Raw genomic sequence first — 24,512 nt, forward strand, 5'->3', positions numbered from 1 at the left:
TTTCCATCACGGACGTATTTTTTCTAATTTTAAAGTCTACAAACGATTGTATTACCCAACTTTTTCCTATATTTATTTTTCTTTCCCACTAAGATCCCATTTCAAAAGCTTCATTTTAATCTCTCAATTAATTTCCACAACATAAACAAAGTTTACGACAACAATAAAGAAAATTGCAAAAAAAATCCCATTAAAAATTATGTATCCTTTAGTCAAGTCCTTTTGCTCGATTATTATCATCAACGTTAATTATTGCCATTCAATTGGACATTGAGAGCTAAATAATTTTCTTATTTGTAAAGAATTTTAAATCCATTTTTATGGCGTTGGAAAAAACAACTACCGCTGACAAAAAACTATAGCATACTCTCAGGGGCAAAGTTAACACTTGTTTATTTACTTTGTTGTAATAAAATTTCAAGTCATTATTTATCACCCTTGCAAATGTTAGCCAACTATGCTACCTAGCTAGCTGCCTGCCTCAGTGTCCAAGTAGAAAAAAAGAACCTGTATTGAAAAAATAAACAAAAGCTGTCAACGTCACCTGTTTTTCTTCAAACGGTGTAGAAAAAAACTATAGTTTTCCCCAAACAAGGAAGACAAACAAAAATAACCAACAATAACAAAAAAGTAATATTGTTTTCAACAAATTTCTTGCAACAATATATTGCACATACAGCACACACACACGTACACACCTGAAAAAAACAAATATCCTTTTTGTGTGTACCTGTACAACTGGCCAGAAAGCCATATCCTTTGGATTGTTGTTGACGACAACCAACCAGTGTTACTTGCAATAACTTTTCTTTTTTGTTATTGTTATTGTTCTTTACTTGAATTGAATTTTCCTTTCAGTTTTTGTAGTTGTTGCTGTTGTTTTTCTTTTTTTAGTTTTCCCAACAAAATGAAATCAAAGAAACAAATAAACTAAATCCTTCTTCTCTTGTGTTTTCTTTCATTCTCTGCAGGCGTTTGTCCAGTATTATGCTCAGCTCATGGTCACTATGGCGGTGGTGTATGCCACTGTGAGGAGGGCTGGAAGGGCTCTGAATGCGATATACCAGTGGGTGAATGTGAAGTGCCGAATTGTTCAAGTCATGGCCGGTGCATTGAAGGTGAATGCCACTGTGAACGTGGCTGGAAGGGACCTTTCTGTGATCAACGTAAGTAAAAAGCAAACGATTTACAAACAAATGGAAGGAAAAGAAATGAATTTAAGGTAGCATAACTGGCGCCGCCTGCTTGGCTCCAGGACAAACAAAAAGTAAGAAATGAATGGATGAATGAATGTTTGTGTGTTTGTTTTTCCTTTGACATGCCACAAAAGCAAAATTGTCCTTAAGACAAACATTTGGCCATTTGGCAAAAAAGGAATTGTTGTAAAAAACCAAAACCCTGCAATAACAATAGATGTATTGTAATTTTAAAGCCAACATATGTTGTAGCCTTTACAACTAACTCCAAGACTAACAAACAATCTGTTCAAAGCAATTGCTGGTAATTCGAAGTTGGTTTTTAATGACCTTTGTTCTTGGAACGTGTTAAACATGCTAATATTTGTTTTTGTTCAAATCTGATGATCTCTCTCGCTGTCAATCCCTCTACATTTCTTACTAAGTTTATATTGATATCCGGTTATTTTGTATTTTTGAATAATAACCAAATGTTTTCCTTATCTTTTTCATCCTTTTTTTCTCTGTATTCACACACTAACCCGTTTGCCTGTCCGTGTCCTGTTTTTATCTATCCAACCATTTTGTAGACGATTGCCTGGATCCATTATGTTCAAGTCATGGTACATGTGTGGCTGGCCAATGTTATTGTAAGGCCGGTTGGCAAGGTGAAGATTGTGGCACCATTGATCAGCAGGTATATCAATGTTTGCCTGGTTGTTCGGAGCATGGTACATATGATTTAGAGACTGGTCAATGTGTGTGTGAACGTCATTGGACTGGACCGGATTGTTCGCAAGGTAAGTGAAAATTAATAATAAATACATAATTTGTACACTGAGATGAAATAATGTCCTTACAAAATAAAAACATCATTGTAAAGGATTCTCTTCAAGTTCTTAACAGTGTCCCCATATAAAGGTTCCGACCAATTTTACATACTTTGCACGGTCATCTTATGGTGAAATTTTTTAAAAGTTTTACTCAGTCGAATTTAGGAACTTTTACTTATTTATTTCTATTGTAATTTTTCTCAGTGTACCTGAATCCCTTTACTTGTATTTATCTATTTATTCCATGTGTAGCATATTTTAAGGCGTTAATATTTTATATAGCATATGTAATTTAATTAAAATGTTTAACAGTTTTCAATAAACTAATGAAAACTCTATTAACATTATACTAGGTTTAGCAAATTATAAACATGTTTGAATACGACTCTAACTATGATTGGGCCCTGTAAAATATTTTAAATTTTAATTGCCAACAAAAAGGTCCACTTCCTTCTTGAAACTTACTCATGTGTGTCCGTCTGCCCGTCTGTCCATTATAATTTGTAAACACGATACAGGCCACAGTTATGGACCAATCTTCACGAAATTTTGCATAAAGAATGGGTTCTGGCCAACGAAGACCCCTATTGTTTTTGGTAAAGATCGGTTAATATTTAGGGGATGAAATGGACCAAATACTAAATTTTTGTCGGGTTTTCTGGTCGCTCCAGAGGCCGCAATTATGGCCCGCAATTTTACATGGATTAGGGGATCGGGCCAAAGAATGAGCATGCCTGTTTTGATAAAGAGCGATCAGTATTTTGCAGATCAAATGGACCCTGACTTTTGTGTAAAAAAGTACAAAATTTGTATTCTATGGCGTATATATTAACTCCCGAAGGACATAGACCCGAGAAGTTGATAGTATATTCAAGAGGAGTGGTTGACCTTTAAATTGATACCAATTATATGGTTGTATGTACTTGGATGTGGGAGTTACACTTAAATATTTACAGGTTCTCACGTATTCAGATATTATGTAGTAACCCATTATCACACTAGAGGACTGAAATATAGCTCTGATCGCTTTGAAATTTTCCATGAGGATCCATGTATGTTCAAGGACAACGCCTATAATTTTCGCTGATGATCAGATAATAATTTTGGGATGAACTGGACCGAGAACTTAATTTTTTGTATTATTTCGAGTCGATCTATAGGCCAAAATTGAAAGCCTAACATCGCAAGACAACCCACGGTGAATGGAATATGGCCAAGAAATTAGAAGGGTTGTTCTGAATATTGGTAATATTGGTTGACCTCTAATCGGTCAAGAGTGTGGAAATATATCGAAATATTGCCCATGCTCAGTATACAGAACCACAGAAAGTTAGATTTTCGTGAAAGTTGTGTATGGTATCATATGGTCGGCCCCCTCCGACTATACTGCTCCGCTCACTGGTTTAAAATATATTAGGTGAAAAATACCCTAAAAAGCGTATTTTTTATTCCGTTCGGAAATTTGCAGCTATTTTCCAAATGTGAACTAATCCTTCGTCTATCCTTTAAATCAGTTTTTGCGATATGTTAACTATTAAAACCAAAAAGGTATCCATAAATATTACCGCCATGTTATAAACCACCAACATTTTTAATACAAAAGCCAATCCAAAAATATGTGTATATCTAAAAAAGAGAGGTCAAGGACTTAAGTGGTCAACTATTTTCATAAATATGATTTTTTTTTATCTGAAAACACAAATACACTTCATTGACAATATTGCACTGACAGCCACAATTCATGTATAAAACACAGGACAGGCTATTGTGGCTTTTACACTATACTATGTTTATGAGAGGTTTTTATCTACAAAATTTATGTTTATAAAATATGGCCGATGTCAAGGAGTCGTCGTCATCAGAACTATAACTGCATTGTTTGACTCATATACATACTGTTTACAGGCATAACAATATTTTGCATTTATATGAAGCCTCTGTAATGGTTGGCCTGTTGTTTTTTTCTGCATTTTAATTTTATAATAGTAGGCCACCATAGATGATGCTATCATTTAATGAAATGTGTAATAAATGTCACATAACAAAAAAACGCAATTTACTATGCCCATCAAATATAATGATGTTTGTTGGTATGTGTGAGTTTTTGCTTGCATTTGATTGTCATGCCAAGTACTTGTGACACTTTGAGGATGGAAATAATAATATACAAAAATTTAACATTGATTTGCCATAAAATATTTATAAATATTTGTATTACAAAGTAGTAATAAATGCACTATTTTAAGAATTTTATAATATGAACACTGCTTATGTATCTGTTCTTTTATTGAAATATAATACTAAAAATCTATAATCTTTTGAGAATCAAAACCAGTTAATAATACTAGTATACTATTATTTCATAAAACGAATTGTCTCCACCGAACAGGGTGGTGTATGATAATTATTGGTAGTACCTTAATTCACAGTAAATAAAGTATACGCCCAATATGCTGACAATAAGATGGAGTGGATATTAATTATACCCTTTACCATACCATACTGTGGTACAGGGTATTATGTCTTTGTGCATATGATTGTAACAGCATAAACAAATGTTTCCTTTTGAGAATATGCATAGAATCACTTTCTGAGTCGATTTTGCATGTCCGTCTGCCCATCCCTCCGCCCACGTATTTTTTGGAACAAAGTACAGGTCGCATTTATGATCCGATTTGAATGCAATTTGGCACAGTTCAATTATTTAGCCCAAGGACGAACCCTATTGAAATTGGAGAAAATCGGTGCAGATTTACATATAGCTCCCATATATATTTTCGTCCGATTTAATGTAAATGTTGCATCAAAGACCCTTTATATTTTTCGATTTCCACGAAATTTGGCATATCTTACTGAATTGAGTCTAGGATAGCTTGTATCAATTTTGCTATAAATCGTTTTCCATAAATTTGCCACATGGTACGCAAACGACTCTAAATCTGCCCGAATGAAATTAAATTTATCATAGGTTGCAGAAAGACATGAGTATGTTCCTTCGAGGGAACATTGTATCCTTACAATGGTAAGGATACATATGTACAACATACCAAAATTGGTGAAGGGTATCATATAGTCGGCCCAGTCCGACTTTACTACTTTCCTCACTGTTTTTTTTTTTTTGCCTTGTATGTCAGTCATGACTCTTGCCTAACTGAAACTTATTCAGGATAATGTTTGACTTAGTTCCCATATAAAGGTCTCTCATAAATTTTTTGAAGGTATAAGCCACCATCAATGAACCATGAATGAATTTGGCACTATGTGTTCAAGAGAAAAATCAAAGATCAAGGTATTCTGAAGCCATATTATTCCAAACTAATTGGCTATAATTTGCATTAAGGGTTCTTGAAGTGTAAGTACACCTGTGTAACTTTTTTTCGTTTTAAGTCCATGTTTTCAAATATCAGCGTTTTAATGATCCGTTCTATTTTCACATTTTATGCCTAAAAGTATACCATGTAAAATAGGTTTGAAAAAAAAAAACAAAATAACACCATTCGCTGTTGATATCTAAAATTGTAGATCTATGTACAAAAATCCGATTTTACGCGCATCACATGTTCCAAGAATTGTCCTAAGCCCTATTAAATTTGCTGTCCGCTGTTTTTTTTGTATTTGTTTTACTAAGAATTGGAAAAACAACGCCACTGAAAAAAGTCACAAGTGTTAGCCATCCACCAACCGACCACTATGACATTATATATGCGTTCCAACCCCGCCACCATCGCCACCACTGAAAACATGTTTTGTATGTGCGGATATTATATATTGTGTGAAGGGTCACAAACAAACGTTGTTGGCAAGTGGCCCATGACGACCACAGTGACATGAAGTGTTGGTCATGGTCGTAACAGACCACGCTTGTCTCTTGCCTCTAACATGTTTCAGAGTTTTGCAAAATCCAGTTAGTAAGTGCGTTTGTGTTATGGTTAGAGAAAAACGGGAGAGAGTAACTACATATATACAATATGTGAACACATGTGAAGAGGCAATGGCAAAATGTTGGAACCTAGCCCCTTAGGTAATTTCATAAGGGTGAAATGTTATAAAAGAGTTGATGCTAAAATCCATAACCCATTTGTAATTCTCCACATTCAGAGATGTGTAGTACGATTCGACGGTTGCATCGTGACCAGTCAAGCTGTGTAACTATATCAACCAGAGTTGTGTTTATGTTTAAGTTTTGAGCGTTATTGTTGTTTTTTTCCTCTTCTCGTTCACTATTTCGGGCAGGGATGTGTTAGGAACAAAAAAAAAATGTTATGCTGACTTTCAACATGATGTTGGGTTATGCCCCATCACAATATATATTTGTTAGGTTATGGTAGTTGGCAATGCAGTTGTTGTCCCTACACTTTGTAAGTGGTTGTGTGATCCACAAACTCATATATACACACAGACACATGTTCATGTTTATGTATTTTTTATATATATTTTTTCTCTGTAATTTTAATTTTTTTATTTTTTTCTGGACAAAGTGTTACAGTAGTTTTTCTGCAGTATTTTCACTTGAGTTATAATTTTTTTTCTCTCAATGGCATTCATGTGTTGCATTTTCCCATATATGTGTTGCTGTAGTTCTTTCTTGCATTAGAAACACTTCAATGTATATATACATATATATTTTCTGAATTGTTATTAAATTTCACCATTTTCTAACTCTGTGAGTGAGTGAGACTTTGTGGGTGCGAATGGTTACTATGATGTTTTTCAAAACAGCTTTCAAAAATTAGGTTAAGTGGAAAAATATTTGAAAAACAACAAATATGTACCGAAAACAACAACCGAACTTTATCAACTGTTTTTGTTATTGTAAATTTCTGTTTTCTGGCATTGGTAATGATGACCTGTATCTCACTCTCCGTTTTTCCCTCATATTTTCCGTATTCTGTGTGTGCATGTTGTAGCTTGAAGTGGTCATGTAAACTATTTTTTGTTGTTGTTGTTGATTAGTTGTTACTGGGTTATTTTGGGGAAATAAAATTGTTCCAGGTTTTCTCCAAAGGGTTTGGTTTTTCCCATTTTTGTGGTGAAAACAATTTATAATTGTAAAATTTTATAAAGTTGTAACAAGTTATTTTTTTCAATTTGTTGGCCAACTCATCAGAACAGGTGAACAACTAATTATTAGGGAAAATGAAAAGGGTGAAAGGAAAGCAGAAAGGAATTATACAAATGTTATAATTAATTAAGTTCTCATTAGAGATAATTGGACTTGACTTGTGGTCCACACAATAAAGACCGAACACGAAAATTGAAATATTTAAAGTTAAATTAATAAATTATTTTCTTTAAATCAAATTGAAATTCTTAATTGAAATTTACTAAACATGATAGTTGGGGAAAATTTATTATTTAAAAATAATTTGGAGTATTTTATAAGATTAAATTTTATAAATTCTAAAAAACAAAGACTATTTCGTATTGTTAAAAAAAGAAACACAAACAGCATTCGTTCGTCCAGAACATTTTATACCCTCCACAATAATTTGTCACTTCAAAATACCTAAAATCAATCGGGACCTTTATATTGACCTATATCCAAACATAGACCTACACAGAAAATGTTCTAGCCAGAGGGTTTTTATCTTGCTAACATATCGTTGGACTGGTTGAAAAATTCCCCTAGTCCCGAATGTTATGTGAAAACATAGACCAATATTGAATATTAAATGCAAATATTTTTGTTTTCCACAGAAGGAAATTCCAACACGTGGGGGTATATAATTTTCTGTCATGAAGTTTTCTGACGAATGTCAGAATGCCATTGGTTGGAAATGAAGCTTAAAATGTTAAAAAAAATAAATAAATAAAATGGAAGATTTATATGGGACTACAGTCCCACTGATTGGAAATGCAACTAAAAACCAGAGAGTGGAGCAGTATAGTCGGACAGTGCCGACCATATGATACCCTACACAACTTCCACGAAACTATAACATTCTGTGATTCTATATTCTGAGCTTGGACAATATTTCGCGATATTTGCACTCTCTTGACAGACAGCCCTTCTAATCACTTGTCCAGATTCCCCTGCATCGTGCGTTGTGTTGTGATGTTCGGCTTTCAATTTTGGCCTATAGATCGACTTGAAAAAAAAAAACACCAACCAATAATTTTTCGGTCCACTTCATCCCAAAATTATTATCTGATCATCACCGAAAATTATAGGCGTTGTCGGTGACCATAACTTCAACCCCATGGAAAAATTCAAAGCGATCAGGTAGCGCTATATTTCTGCCGTCTAGTGTGGTAATGGGTTACTAAATAATATATGAATACGTAAGCACCTGTAAATATTTATGTGTAAGTCCCGCATCCGAGTACATACGACAATATAATTGGTATCAATTTAAAAGCCAACCACTCCTCTTGAACATACTATCAACTTCTCGGGTCTAGAATACAAACTTTGTAATTTTCACACAAAAGTCAGGGTCCATTTGACCCGCTAAATATTGACCGATCTTTATCAAAACCAGCATACTTATTCTTTGGCCCGATTTCCTTCTCCATGCAAAAATTCGCGGTGTTTGGCCAATAATTGCGCCTTCTGGAGCGACCAGAAAAACCGACAAAAATAAAGTTTTTGGTCCATTTCTTCCCCTAAATATTAACCGATCTTTCCCAAAAACAATAGGGGTCTTCATGGGCCAGAACCCATCCTACATGCAAAATTTCGTGAAGATTGGTCCATAACTGTGGCCTGTATCGTGTTTAAAAATTATAATGGACAGACGGACGGAGGGACGGACACACACATGTCTAGATCGACTCAGCTAGTCGAGATATGACTATCGGTATACTTAAAGATGGGTCTAGACCAACATTTCGCGGTGTTACAAATTTTTGGGGCTGCACAAAGCTATAATACCCTGACAACATAGTTGTGTAGGGTATAGTTAGAAAAGGAAAATAGGGGATTTACTTTTATATGAGTAAGTTTCTGCAAATATGTAGAGTATGTGGAATGCGGCAGTAGAAAATGCGGTTTACACTTTCAAAATATCGCAAAAGAATCCATATAGGTTTCTGAAATGGGGTGGTATCTTTATATGGGGGATATTTTATAACGTGAATATATTAAATATTCTTCCATAAAATTTTCTACTCACTAAAAACTCTGAATAGCTTATTAAGGCAAAAGTATAAATGGGGACTAAGTCAGGTCATAGACCCAGAGGGAGAGCCCGAAATACTAACATATTGCCATTATGTTTGGAAAATGTGGTTTAAACCTTTAAAATATCGCAAAAAATGCCATATTGCTTTTTGGCGTCTATACCAAACCGTTTCTCGATACCAAACATTCAATTTGCAAAATTCTTCTTTATTACGATTTCAACATACAAATGGACATAGACGCTCCTGCATATAATTTTATTTTGATCATGAATATTATATACTTTATGAGGTCTTCGGTAAATATTTTCAGTGGTTGGAAGTACAATTTAAAAAACACTTCACCTCAAGATGAAGGTTACAAAGAAGTTCGCGTACAATGCACTATTCATTTAATGCCCATATTTCATGCATTTAATTTCAAAATCCCTTGTATTTTCTATTTTTAGATTTACGTTGTGTTTAATAACAAAAAAACATAAATGGTTTTTGTTTTATTAAATTATTTCTCTATTACAACCACTACCACCCTGATAAAATTGTTTTTAAGAAATGCCAACTCTCTTTCATCATAGATAGATAAAAATCCCACTTTTATGCTGCCTTTGCTTTCTTAAGAAAATCTTGAAATGTTTCAAGGGCTAATTCTGGTCACTCATCTGTATATAATGTAATTTATATAAGTTGTCTTGCCATTTTTTTTTATTTTTCTGCCTTCATCCCTACCTTTGTGGCACACAAGCATACTCGTTCATAAATTTACTCAGCCATAAAGTGCGACACGGAACAGATATGAAGAAACTCCAAAAGGTATTCGCCTTTATAATGGGAAAAATATGATGGTCTTTCAGCTTGACATTTGTGTGTACACATACACATACATACAAATTTATTTTATAATAAAAACATGCCCTGTTTTCAAAACATTAAAGCTTATCTTCAAGGATATGGATGTTCATGTATGGGTGTGTGTGTGTATACACTCGCTTTTCCATGCCCTCACACATATGCAGATGATAAGAAAGAAACTCTTTCTTTTCTCCTTAAAAAAAAAAAAAAAAAAAAACACAACCAGGGCGTTACACACTTGAGTGATTTATTTCATAAAGAATCCTTAAGAAATAAAAAAACAACAACATTCATTCATACCTGGCATTTTCTTGTCTCCCACATACAGGCAGAGACAGGCAGATACGTCCCTGAGTTAATGAATGTTATGGCAACTGACATATACTTACTGTTGTATGTGAAAAAAATGTAGATTTTTCTCCCCTTAGCATCAAAATGAGTGCATGAAAGAAACTGCAGAAAAAAACACATGAAGGACTTTAAGGCCTTTACATATCCTTAAGAGGCACACCAAGAACCCGGTCTATTTCTTAAAGAAACTACTACTACTAAATTTATGGCTCCTTGGCCCAGAGTATTTAGTTAGGGAGCACAAAAAACACATCAACAACAAAAAATGAAGGAGACTAAGGATAAATAGAGTAAAGCAACACAAAATGAGTTTATGATGAAAGGCAAGTCTTAATGTTGGCATAAGTTGAAGCTGAAGATGAGGATGGGAAAAAAAGCTAGTATCTTTTCTTTATGATGCCGTTCATTTTTCTAATGCAAGGTAATGTTGTTGTTGTTGCTAGTTTTGTAATGTGTTCTTTTTATGGTATATTTAAAGTCTATGAAAGAAAGAAAAAAAAAATCTTATGGCAGACCTATCATATACTTAGCAGCCAACATAGGGCATAGTTATGAATAATGTAAGGTAATGTCAGGAGAGGGTTCTAAAAATAATAAAAAAAAATACAAATAAAAATTACAGAATTTACAAATGAAAATGCAATGGCTAGGCCGTCCAAGTGATAACCAATATAATTAATTTTGATTCAAATCCTGTGCAGGTCCCAAATGAAGATAAAACAGACATATAATTTACGGACACAATTTTATCAGAATATCTGTGTATATTTGGAATCTTTTATATCAAATACTGGCATATACCTCGATGAAAGAAAAGCTTCACCGAAACCTTCATCATTTCAGTATTGGTTCATGTAACAGCCCATACGTTAATTTTTGCTTACGGTGTCATAGCAGTACACATGGTATTCCCCAATAGTTTCTAATATATTATTGGTGTGGATATGGTCTAAAATATCGTAAAAATTCCTTCCTTTCGTACCCCCTTAGATTTTCAGATCCTAATATTAATTTAGATAAAATAAATCCACATTTTCTGAATTTTTATACCTTCCACCTTAGTAAAGTAAAATTCAAAGACGATGCTATTTTCAATGTCCGTCCAATTCTGTTGAATTCTTTAAAAATCTTTTTTGAAAAGAAATTGAGATAGGGTACATCACAAATTTGGCATATTTTGTTATTTGTGTGCAGGCAGGTCTTAAAAAAAAAAACTTTAATTAAGGGAAGATGGTATATATCGATCCACGTTCAGGCATAGCTCCCATATAAGAGTACCTCCTAATTTTCGGTATTTTGGGGTTCTTGAGCTCATTTTTCAACCGAATACGCTGAAATTTGGTACATTAAGTTCTTATTGGGTACTAAATGTCTCCACAAAAAATTATAAATATAGGTCCATTTTTTCGGATAGCCCCCATATTTGGTTCTAACGGTCTGTTGTAATCATTTCTCCTGCGGATGATATCGAGATAAAAAAATGGAACGTAAGGTTCGATAATGAACTATATATGAACTATCACCAAAGGTCCAAAGAAACATGGGGTCTATAACAATTTAACTGTGTCAAAGTGTATACACCCTCCTTAGCCATAAAGCTGAGGGTATATTAACCATTAAAATTTTCGGTTTGTAGAAATGTCGATATAGGTCCACTTTTTGTATTTTCCCTATATTTTCATTTCAAGTACCTGTCAGTATATGTATGGTGGAGGGTATCCAAAGTTCGGCCCGGCCGAGCCGATAACCCACATCAACACCCCAAACGATTTTTTCTATTTTGAAAGTCTTTCCCAATTAGGCGGCTGTTGGTTCTTGGAGGATAAAAATGTATATTTAGAAGATGATAATGTTTGTGAGCCCTACAATCCTCTCCGAAGACCATTTCCCATCACAAATATCAGTAATTTCATATTTTGGGTTATTTGTGTGAAAACAACTCCTTATCAAAAATATATTTAATTAAAGGACCGTATGCTGACCTATAAATGTCCCGTTCAACTTTCGATATATAAGAGATCCTAAGCGAATTTCCCACCACTAACCCTCCTGGCTATTCGGTGGTATTCCACTGAATTTTGAAGACCCCAGTCGACCATAACAAAAATACTCTACGCTCTAAATTTCCACGGTTATCCGATTTTTCTCAGGATCTTTCTATTTACAAAATTATCTGATCGAGTTTTTATAGTTTCAATGAAATTCAGGGCGAGAATTTGAATATTTTTGTCTCAATCTATATTCAATATTTTGGTCCTTATTTTTTAGTCACTGCATTTCTTCTCTCACATTTGTAATATTTCAAAATGTATAACCCTATAATAACTAGACAATCTTTTGTCTTCAAATATTCTACCTTAGCCTTCTACACAAACAATAATAACAAAAACTACAAAAAAAAATAACAGCTGCAGACAAAAAACTTAGTCTCATCAACCTGAAGAGTTTTTTTTTACTACAGCGACTACATCTTAAGTAGTTTTGGTTTTTTCTCTTCTTCTACTTTTTTTTAAATTAAGACACATTCACCTGGCTGCCTAGCACTCAAAGTACACAACACCCGCAACAATATTCTGTCAAAAGTCAGGCAAGTCAGTCAGTTAAATCCCTATAAACCTTACAGACAAATAAGACGACGAAGAGGAGTTGGAAGGCTAAGACTATAGCCAAACCAGGGCATATTTAGCGTAGACGAAATCTTTATTCAAAAGCCTGATCCTTTGCCTATTTCTGCTTGCCTTTATATCCATACCTAATATAGCTATTTGAACTATAATTCAGTTCAAGTTTGTTTTTTTCTTCTTCATAATATAGCCAGGCATTTAAGGTTTATTTTTATCATATGCCGTCTATATGTATGTACGTATATCAGGGCACAAAACTCAATCATTGATTTTTCTACATAGCAAAACATTTGAAAACATAACTTCAACACACAAAACCATGGTAGGAGATACCTACATACATGTAGATATACAGCCACAAAAACTCATTGGTTTAGTCTGGGGTGAAAAAAAAAAAATACCTCCTGTTTTCATGTGGCATAGTGTCTACATTACGTTGTGTGTGAGTGTATGTGTGTGTGTTCGTCTATAATCATATTCAGTCAGGTTGACTGGCGTCTGGTTTAGTTGCTGTTTGTTTTTTATCTTTCGTTACGCTTAGCCAACCAACCAACCAACCCTACAATCAAATGTATTCAATAGCAGATATTCTCAAAACACCCACACACACTCACATGCACACGGTTGATTGGCAAATAACCTGGTCTAAACTTATTTTCAAACTAAAATAAGCAACAACAAAAAACAACGTTGGGTTCATTCCAGTTTTTTTTTTCAATTTTCCTTGATAAAAGGGTTAATGTACTTTCAATGTGTATGAGATTTTTTGTCTGTGATTAAATGACATATTGGCTTTTTGTATGGTGTGTTTACACAGACATTTGCACATACATGCATATATCCTGTAGATATAGGTTGATTGTTTTCGTTTAAGGTAAATTTAAGAGAATGGAAAAACTTCATAATATCATATAATATAATTTGAAATTTTTTTTGGGCAAAAGGGAAAATTGCATGATGTCGGAGATTTACCTGCCTTGGGAAGTTTATAAAGTTTATTGACAAGGTTAAGATTTAATAAACTGAATATTTTAAAGATGATTTTTGGAGAGATATGCCGATGATGGTTGCCGTTTTTAGCCTTAGGGGTGGATAATTTAGACTGTAAATTAATTGAATTGGTTTTTTAGTATTCAATTTGTTATTTAGATCGCAAGTTAAGTTTATTCTTATTTTTATTTAAAATTTAATTTCAAATAGCTATTAGTCCGACGCCTTAAAGTATACTATACAAATATACCTGTATTTACTTACTATTTACACTTCACTCAGCTAATATTTTCTTTTATTTTCTTGTTCTTTCTTTTGATATTTCCCCACAACAGCTGTTTGCAGTTTAGATTGCGGTCCCAATGGTGTTTGTGAGTCCGGCAAATGTCGTTGCAATCCTGGCTGGACCGGAAATCTATGTGATCAATTGCCCTGTGATGCACGCTGTTCGGAACATGGACAATGTAAAAATGGCACCTGTGTTTGTTCCCAAGGATGGAATGGAAGACATTGCACATTGCGTAAGTATAAAACTAACTAAAATGAAACCACAGCAAAAAACCAAACATGTATTGATTTTACAATCGTCTTTCAATAACAACAAAAGGAAGATAGAAAAATAACACTCCGAATGACAGGGAATTGTGGCTTTTGTGTATCGCATAAATATAAATAAATAAAATCAAATTTAAAACTTTGCAGACAATTGCAAACAGCAACAAAAAATAATACTCAATAAAGTAATGCAAAGTTCTTGATGGCGGTATAAAATAAATATCAAAACAAATCACCAACACCACCACCAAATACTTCTCTTTCATAGAATATTGATGACAAAGGGAATAGAAAAAAATCAAATTTGTTTTAAATAGTTTATTTATTGCAGTGTTGCAACTAAAAACAAACTTTTATTGCTTATTAAGGAAATAAGCAATAGAAGACGCAATGAAGCCAAGGAAAGGAAAGCAAATAAAAACAATAAAACTTTTAATGCACATTAACAAATTAATGAAATTAAAAAAATAAATAAAATTGAAGATTCAATAACTAAAAAATAAAATATAAATATTAAAAAATAAAAATAAATTATTCCAAAAATGTAAAAAATAAAAAAATGACCTCGTCAGCTACTATGCAATAATTTTTTTTCAAATGGACATTAATAATATGGTCTCTTTATTCATTTGTAAAAAATCTTAAATAATTCCTTAAAAATCATTTTCCCTGTTACGCCTTGCCTTATACACCAACAATAATTAAAGAAAATATTATAAAAACATTATACTCATTTTGTTCTTCCTCTGGAAAGTAATTTCCTACTTATGTTTTCCATTACAAAACAGTATTCACTCTTTAAGGCTCCTAAAAGTATGCAATATTTTCATATTGATTTTCATATCCTTATTAATAGGAAAGGCAACAATAATTTTTAATAGAAAATTATACCCTCAGCCTTATGGCTAATTAGTGTATATACACTTTCAGACGGTGAAAATGTGCCTCATCGAAATATTGGTTCTAGACCCCATGTTTCTTGGGACCAAATCCGTTTCAGAAAAAACTAAGTTCAAGTCCGAATTTGGGGAATATCGGTCCATGCCTTCTGGTAGCTCCCACACAGTGGCTACGGCTAAGCCTAAATGCGGGCTATAGTTCACATATAGTTCATTATCGAACCGTACGTTCTACTTTTTATGTCGATATCCTTCGCGGGTGAAATGATTACAACAGAATGTTAGAACCAAACCCAAAACGCGGAAAAATCAGATAATTATATTAATATTAAAAATGGGATTCTATGGGGACTACGCCTAAAGGAGGTTGATTATTAATAATTATTTGTAGGGCGATTTGTTTCCATATACGCTTACAAAATACTAAATTTCAGTGATTTCGGTTGAAAAACGCGCTCAAGAACCTCCAAATGCCGGAAATGGACTTATATTTATAATTTTAAGTGGAGATATTTGGTACCCAATAAGAACCCAATATGCCAAATTTCAGCGAATTCGGTTGAAAAACGCGCTCAAGAACCCAAAAATAACGAAATTTGGGGTACCCTTATATGGGAGCTACCAGAAAAAATGGAATTATATTTATCAATTTAAGTGGGGATATTTGGTACCCAATATACCAAAATTGGGGGTACCCTTATATGGGTGGCTACCAGAAAAAATGGACCTATATTCAAAATTTTTTGTGGAGTGATTTGGAACCTATTTTGAACCCAAAGTACTAAATTACAGCCAATTCAGTGGGAAAATAAGACCAAAACCCCCCAAAATACTGAAAATTAGGAGGTACCGTTATATGGGGCTACCAGAAAAAGTCGGCCTATATTTATAATTTTTTGTGGAGACATTTAGTACCCAATAAGAACCCAATGTACCAAATTTCAGCGAATTCGTTTGAAAAACGAGCTCAAGGACCCATAAAATACCGAAAATTTGGAGGTACCCTTATAGGAAAGTCTATGCCTAAACGTGGACCGATATATAAACACTTTTGATTGCTGCAAAAGACAACCCTATAAAATATGCACCCTATCTAAATTCTTTCGAAAAATACGTGATTATAATTTTGCAAGAATATATATACTCCATACGGAAATCATTTTTGAGCTACAAACGGAATGACAAACTTAATATACCCTCCATACTATGGTAGAGGGTATAAAAAATCAAAAAAAAATAAAAGAAAAAAATACTTTTTAATATAAATATTTTGAAACTCAGCCTATAAGTATGCAACTCAATATATAAAAAATTAAATTGAATAAAAACTACTTAACTATTTATACTCAATGCCATGCCTCTTAAAGGAAAGTCTTGTATTTCCTATATAAACACTTTTGATTGCTGCGCCTTAAAATATGCACCAAATACAATGCTATAATTTTGCAACACTCCATACTCATTTTAAGGAGAATTTCCTATATATTTTTTTCCTGTAATAAAAATGAAAAACATTTTTTTCACTCTAACACTCCCAAAAGTATGCAGCATTTTTTAAAATAATTTCCTTTGTATAACATTCCAAAGCTAGACAGCCAGACAGATCGTCAGCTGTTTGACACTTGTTAATGCAAATGCTAAATGTAATATCATTTGCTTTTTGTCATCGTCGTCTTCGTTGCCTTGAGAGATTTCTTTTCAATTATATGTATTATATAAAACCAGACGCCTCATGTTATGTTGTAAATTTTCAAAAAATGAAAAAAAGCTACAACTGAAAATAATGTGACATGTTAGGAAATGTAAGGAATATTAAAAAATAACAAGACGACAAATGTCTTTTTGAAAGAAATACTAATACACACACACACAAGAATGCAACAAAATGAAAAAAACATGCGACCGAAATGAAATATAACTCTCAAAGACATTAGTTTAACTTCAATGTCAGACATTTTGAAATGGAATGATAGAAAAGAAAGGAAACTGAAAATAAATCCTAAAAATATGCAACATACCTGAATTGCTTATGTCTGTAAGGGAGGACCTTAAGGCAAATGTGTGATGCATAGTTTAAGGCGAATGGGTGTTGAAACCAGGCAACTCACGTTTAATGTGCAACGAAATTAAAATTTCATTCGATTTGAATTCCAATCTCCTTCTTTCATATACTAAGACGTACAAAAGAAAATTAAATATTACATTCTATTGTGAATTTCGTGTCCAGTAACTGATGAAGAATTCGAATGCTTTAAATACATGGATCTACGATAGTGATGTGTATTAATATTTTCTAAATATGACATGTTTGCTCACGGATATTAGACCTATTGTTTAAATATTTTTTTTCCAATGAAAGACTTGAGTGTCATTCGACTTTCAAAAGCTTTATATATTTAATATTTCTTAATTTGTTCTCTCATTTTGATTCATAAATAATATGCATTTCAATATTATTCACATGTCTATCGATACCAAATTTTCATGACATTTAAGAGAAATCAATTTTATGTTTTTTTCTTCCGAATTTTTTTTTAATAATTTATTTATATTCCCAAAAACGTTTTTTTTGTGCAATCAATCAGTTAAGTGAAAAATCGTGTAGTAATGTTTGTTGTTATGTGGTATATGCGCTTGTTCATTCACTTCATTTATAATTTATATGGATATATTCTCGGAATGGATGATATAGATATAAATTCTGGTGCATACTTTTAGGAAAATGGAAAAAAATTATTACTAAATGTCAATTAAAAAATAAAAAATAAAATATTAGTATTAGAAAAATGCTGGGGTTATGAATATGTTTCATATTTATAAAATATCTAGTAACGAATAAATGTGATGCATACTTTTGGGAATATAAAAAAATAAATAAAAAAACATTTCTAATGAAATTCAGGGTAAAATTCTGACAAATTTTGTTTAGAATACATTGAAATAATGCATACTTTTAGGTTATCAGAAAAATTTGAAACTAGTGGGAATTTGACATATTTGACAAAAATCCAGGTCATAAGCAAAGCATACTTTTAGTTGTTCATAGAAATAATCAGAAAAAAATGAAAGTGTCCGGAATTAGTTGATAAGCTAAATGTTAATATGAATGATATTTTTCTGGATTTAAACAAGACAAACATGATGCATACTTTTGGGAGCAACCGAACGAAGGAAGAAAAAATAACTTCTAATGAAATTTCTTGTAAATTCTTGACAAATTTTGCATACTTTGTTTAGAATATTTTCGGGGAAATTCCATTTTCATTTTCATTTTTTTTCACTGTCAGTTCAAAATTATAATTGCTCGAAAAATTCAGTTTATCTGGAAGTACAAAAAATAGTGATGCAGTTAGATAGAATGCCAAAATTTTGCATAGAGTCGTCATTTGTCTGCAGGCAGATGGGCTATATCCACGTTTAGGCATAGCTCCCATATAAGGTTACCCCCAAATTTTCAGTATTTTGGGGGGTTTGAGCGCGTTTTTAACTGAATTCGCTGAAATTTGATAAAGTGGGTTCTTTTTGGATACCAAATTTCTCCACTAAAAATTATAAATATGGTCCATATTTTGGGATAGCCCCAATTTTGCGGTATTTTGGGGTGTTTGATCGCATTTTTCGACCGAATTCGCTGAAATTCGGTACTTTGAGTTATTATTGGGTATAAAATCTCTATACTACAAATTATAAATATAGGTAAATTTTTTCGGGTAGCCCCCATACGAGGGTAGGAATTTTGGTACATTAGGTTCTTATTGGGTACCAAATTTCCCCACTAAAAATTATAAATATAGGTCCACTTTTTCTGGTAGCCCCCATGTAAGGGTACCTCCCAAATTTTAATTTTTGGGGGGTTTTGACCGGATTTATTCAACGAATTGGCTGAAATTTGGTACACTGGGTTCTTATTGGGTACTTAATGTCTCCACAAAATATTATAAATATAGGTCCATTTTTTCGGGTAGCCCTCATATAAGGGTACCCCCAATTTTCGGTATTTTGGGGTTCTTGAGCCCGTTTTTCAACCGAATTCGCTGAAATTTGGTACTATGAGTTCTTATTGCGTAGCAAATGGGGTAGCCCCCATATAAGGGTACCCTCAAATTTCTGTATTTTGGGGTTCTTTAGCCCGTTTTTCAACCGAATTCGCTGAATTTTGGTACATTGGGTATTGGGTACCAAATTTCCCCACTAAAAATAATTAATATAGGTCCAATTTTTCTGGTAGCCCCCATATAACCTCCAAATTTCCAGTTTTTGGGGGGCTTCACCACACTTTTTTCACGAATTGGCTGTAATTCAGTAATTTCAGTTATTATGTTTGTAACAGGCAAAAAATTATAAATATAGGTCCATTTTTTCTGGTAGAATATGCATATAATCACTTTCTGAGCCCGTTTTTAACCGAGTCCGCTGGAATTAGGTATTTTGTAGTCGTATATGGTAACAAATCTCCCTACAAAAAATTATTAATATTCACCCTCTTTTATGATCCGATTTTTATAAAATTTAGCTGATTTTTTCCACTGTAATAGGCCCAATACAGTAACCCTATTGAAATTGGAGAAAATCGGTTCAGATTTAGATATAGCTCCACATATATATTTTCGTCCGATTTTGATTTATTGATGCACCATTTTTCTCCCAATAGTGATCCATAAAGACAAAATGTTGCATAGAGTATTGAATTAGGTCTAGATACTTATATGGCAAGTTTTGTTGAAATCGGTTCAGATTTAGATATAGCCCCGATTTATAGTTTCGTCCGATTTAATGTAAATAGTGCACCGAACTCCCAATAGTGGTCTGAATAAAGCAAAATTTTGCACAAAGTACTGAATTAAGTCCCGACTGATGTATGTGAAATTTTGTTGAAATCGAGTCAGATTTAGATATAGCTCCCATATATAGCTTCGTCCGATTTAAAGTAAATTGTGCACCAAACTCCCAATATTGTTCCGATTGAAGCAAAATTTTGCACAGAGTACCGAATTAAGTCCCGACTGATGTATGCGAAATTTGTATATCAACAGGATATTGTAGATATTAACATGTCTTGCATGTACCCATAGTGGTGAAGGGTATCATATAGTCGGCCCCGTCCGACTTTTGAACTTTCCTTACTGGCTAATATTTTATTTTCTTTAAATAACTGATATTAAAAAAATACAAATATTTTTGTCCAAAGTTCAATAACCTCAATCCAACAATAGCAGAAATCTCTATGGAATATATACGAAGAACAAAACACAATATTTCAGTGAATAAATAATTTATACTTCATTGTTTCATGTTGCAAGTTACATGTCCTTGTTTTATTATACTCGTTTGGTTTATGCCATGCCAGAGCCATAGTTCATATTTGTCTGCCATTCCTGGGTTTTCAATCATTGAACTTTGATTTCGTTCATTAATTATGTACAGTGGGCCATGTTTGCTCTATGAAAAAAAAGAAAGAAAAATGCTGGAGTGGAATGATTTTTATGTCAATTTTTTTGTATACTTTTGTTCTTGTGTACTGATTTTTTTACTTATTTCTTCTTTACTCCTTTAATTTCAGCTGGTTGTGAAAATGGTTGTTCACGTCATGGTCAATGCACTTTGGAAAATGGTGAATATCGTTGTGATTGTATTGAAGGATGGGCTGGTTCGGATTGTTCAATTGCATTGGAAATGAATTGCAAGGATAATATCGATAATGATGGAGGTAAGAAGAGAAAAATATATATGAAGAAAAGAAAGAAAATAAAATAAAGTTGAAGAGCACAATCTCAATAATTTTCTTAAAAAAACATATTTTCTTAATTTAAGTCTTATATTTCTTGATAAGCGGCATATTCTCAAGATTTTTTCATTGATTCCTTTGAATGGTTTCATATTTAATTAATAATTGTGAGTTTTGTTTTTCTTTTTTTTGTGTTCGCTTAGGAATATATGTATAGGCAACGAGATTGTTGTTTTCAACCGTCTACACGTTCCATTCATTTATTTCCCAAATGTATTGGCGATATTGTGTTGGTAGACAAAACTTTTCAATCAAAAATTATTATTAAATCTGTATGTCAAAATTGTGTAGCCAACTTATTTGTTCTTTAATAATAAAAAAAGTCCCAAATGAAATTAATAAAAAAAATCATAGAAAAGGGAATCACAAAAATCAAGGATTGCGTTAAAGGTTATTGAGGGTAATAATTTATATTTTTTAATACAAAAATAACAATTAATTTACTAATGATGAGAAGATTTTATCGAAGACTTAAAGAGAAAAATTTCGTAGACATGGCAAAAGTTTTCGAAGCCTTCCGTCAGTATGTTACAAAAAAGTACTAGTCGACCAGACTGAATTCTAAATGACTAAAATCTGTAGGGGTTTTTTAAGAAGAAGGCTACCCTGAAATTGAGGCCTTTATTGATAATTTACAATAGGAAAAAAATCGAGTTAAACTGCATCCTGGTTTAAGTTTTTCATTTTCCTTCCCTCCTTCCCTTTTTATTTTTTGTAACACATCAATCTCATTGATAATTTAAATCAATTGCCAGCTCTTACATTGCAACAAATACCCATATTATCACCTTCTAAGTGAAGTGAAGTACACTTCTATGGTTGACAGGATGTATTTCCTTTATTAGAGAGAGTTCAATAAACAATTCGTAAAATCTTTACAAGGAAGAAAACATCACCTATGCAAATACAGAAGTAACGAAAATAAAGAAATCAAAGAGCGGATGAACGAACACTTGCTAATGCTAATATTGTGTATTTTTTCACTTATGATGGAAGTGTGTGTGTTGTTGTTGTTATTTCATGTTTTCCCTGCAATATCCTTTAAAAAAAATTGGCAACAAATTGTTATTGGTGCTAAAAGCATTCAATTGTTGGCAATAATATTACTCAAATGGAGAAACGAAATGCAAAATACGTAACAAAAAGCATACGTTTTACAAATCGTCACGTCACGTTCTCAAGGTGAAGTGTAAATCAAAAAACGGGAAGTGAGCGTACACACACAAATCAAAAACAGAAGGAAATCAACGGAAATTTAAATCAACTTTGAATATAAGCAGATTTGTCATGGAAGGAAAATTGGAAAATAGCAACTCAAAACATGGGGTTAATATATGTGACAGACTAACGTTCATAAATACTCTACACACATACATTTACATAGCACATAAAGTGAATAAAACATCCTTAAATGTTTTTCAAGCTTTGAAGAGCTCTCATAAATATTACCCATTTCTTGGTTGGTTGAGTGTTATTCCCCTTCCCTATTTCCTTTCGTATTTTTTCTTATACCATTTCTTAAATGCTAAATAATGTAGGGAAATGCCAGTTTTATATGTATTGCAACATGTTTTGTTGTTGTTGTAAATTTTATTTAAAACGACATGCCCAGATTCTACTTTGATCTTGAGAGTTACTCTTATCCTTGTTTTAATTTTTCAATTCATATTAAAAGTTGTCACTAAACAAATCCAAGTGAATATCAACAGGGATACTAGGTGGGGATTTGCAAAAATTGTACTCAAAGTGGCCTCTAAATAATGCAAAAAAAATATCTAAACTAGTTACAAATTATCAGTTGATTTTTCCAACAGATCTATACCCCCAGTCTTTGACACACCTCCTCATAATTGTATAATATTTTGACATTTTAGTTTCTATATCTGAAAATTAATGGTCCATTCCTCATGGTCGATAAATTCTATTCATTCCATATCTACCTTTATTGAAATTCGATTCGAAAATTGAAAATTATTGGAGACCAATTTCAAATTAATGAGTGATAGGAGGGTATCGGCCTATAGAGCCCGTATTTGTTATAAATACAACCATATAGGTTCGAATTGTGTAGTTTGTGTCACGGTCTTTTTAAAACCTCGTATTTGCCAAGTCGTATTCTTCAAAAGCAGGCAAAACGGTCGGTTATCATACCACCATAACGCTTCAAATTGCCGATGACCATAAACGTTATCGAAGAAGTAAGGTTCAATCACACTTTCGGACCATAGAACGCACCAAACAGTGAATTTCTCTGGATGTAATGGCCTCAGTTAAATTACCCAGGAATCCTCAGACGATTATGTAAAGGAAACTCCATCTTCAGATTTAATAGTACTTACTTAGCTTACTTAGCAGAACATATGTTCCATAAACAGAGCTTAAAAACGATTTCCAGGCAAGTCGGTCTTGCGCGCAATTTTTCCCATTTTAAAGACCATGTGCCAAAATGTTTTCTTCCACTTGATCTTTCCATCTAATTCGTGGCCTTCCACTTCTGCGTGAGTCATTAGTTGACTCGCTTTTATATGCCTTTTGTGCTGGGGTATCCTCATCCTTTCTCACAACATAACCTAGCCAACGTAGTGGCTGCAGCTCGATACGTCTGACAATGCCTATATCCGAGTATAGATGTTACAACTCAGGGTTTATTCTATGGCGATATTAATCGTCAACCCAGATCAGCCCATAGATCTTTCGGAGAATTTTTCTCTCAAACACCCCAAGAACTCCTCATATGCTTGCGTAAGTGCCCATGCTTCAGATCCATAAACCAGCAAGTGTTAGCATTTGTTGGCCATCACTATCCTTCTCCGAATTTCAAAACTGATGGCATTAGTTCTATTTATGGCGGTAGCAAGGTATATAAAATCTTTGGATACCTAGAAGTTGCAGTTATCAAGATCCACAGTTGGTCCGAGTCTACTGTAAGTCTTGCGCGTTGATACCATTAGCTTTGTCTTCTCGCCATTTACTGCCAGACCAACTTTGGCAGACTCATTTTCAATTTCTTCAACAGTGTCTGTTAACGCTCGTAATGTTCGGTCCATTATATCGTGTAACATGTCTTGTTTGGTGTACAGAGTGCAATGTTTGTTCACCTATGCCTCTGGTATGACTTCTTCCAGCCAACCTTGTCTCAATCCTCGTTCGGTATTAAAGGACTCCGATAGGTCCTTTCCGACTTTAACTGCTGTGCCAGTTAAAGTTATCCTGCAGACGCAGACAGATTTAATATAGTTCGAAAATAAATATTACGTTATGTAATGGATGGATCATATCGGAGATTCCATTTTCTTCATATGAAATTTACAATTGTTCAAAATCTTGGT

At 33.2% G+C, this 24,512-nt stretch overlaps 1 protein-coding gene across 1 annotated transcript in view; it reads left to right on the forward strand.

Annotated features, from left to right (window-relative positions):
• Positions 1-24,512, forward strand: part of LOC133322354 (teneurin-a) — a 179,282-nt gene that overhangs the window by 65,648 nt on the left and 89,122 nt on the right. Inside the window, exons 5-8 of the mRNA XM_061531353.1 lie at positions 972-1,166; positions 1,766-1,975; positions 14,280-14,465; positions 20,959-21,105. Coding sequence (XP_061387337.1) covers positions 972-1,166; positions 1,766-1,975; positions 14,280-14,465; positions 20,959-21,105 — 738 coding nt within the window. The remainder of the gene's footprint in view (positions 1-971; positions 1,167-1,765; positions 1,976-14,279; positions 14,466-20,958; positions 21,106-24,512) is intronic.

This window comes from Musca vetustissima, unplaced genomic scaffold, assembly GCF_032173495.1.
Source record: "Musca vetustissima isolate MV318-11 ecotype Yass unplaced genomic scaffold, APGP_CSIRO_Mvet_v1 utg35063, whole genome shotgun sequence".
Taxonomy (NCBI): Eukaryota; Metazoa; Arthropoda; class Insecta; order Diptera; family Muscidae; genus Musca; species Musca vetustissima.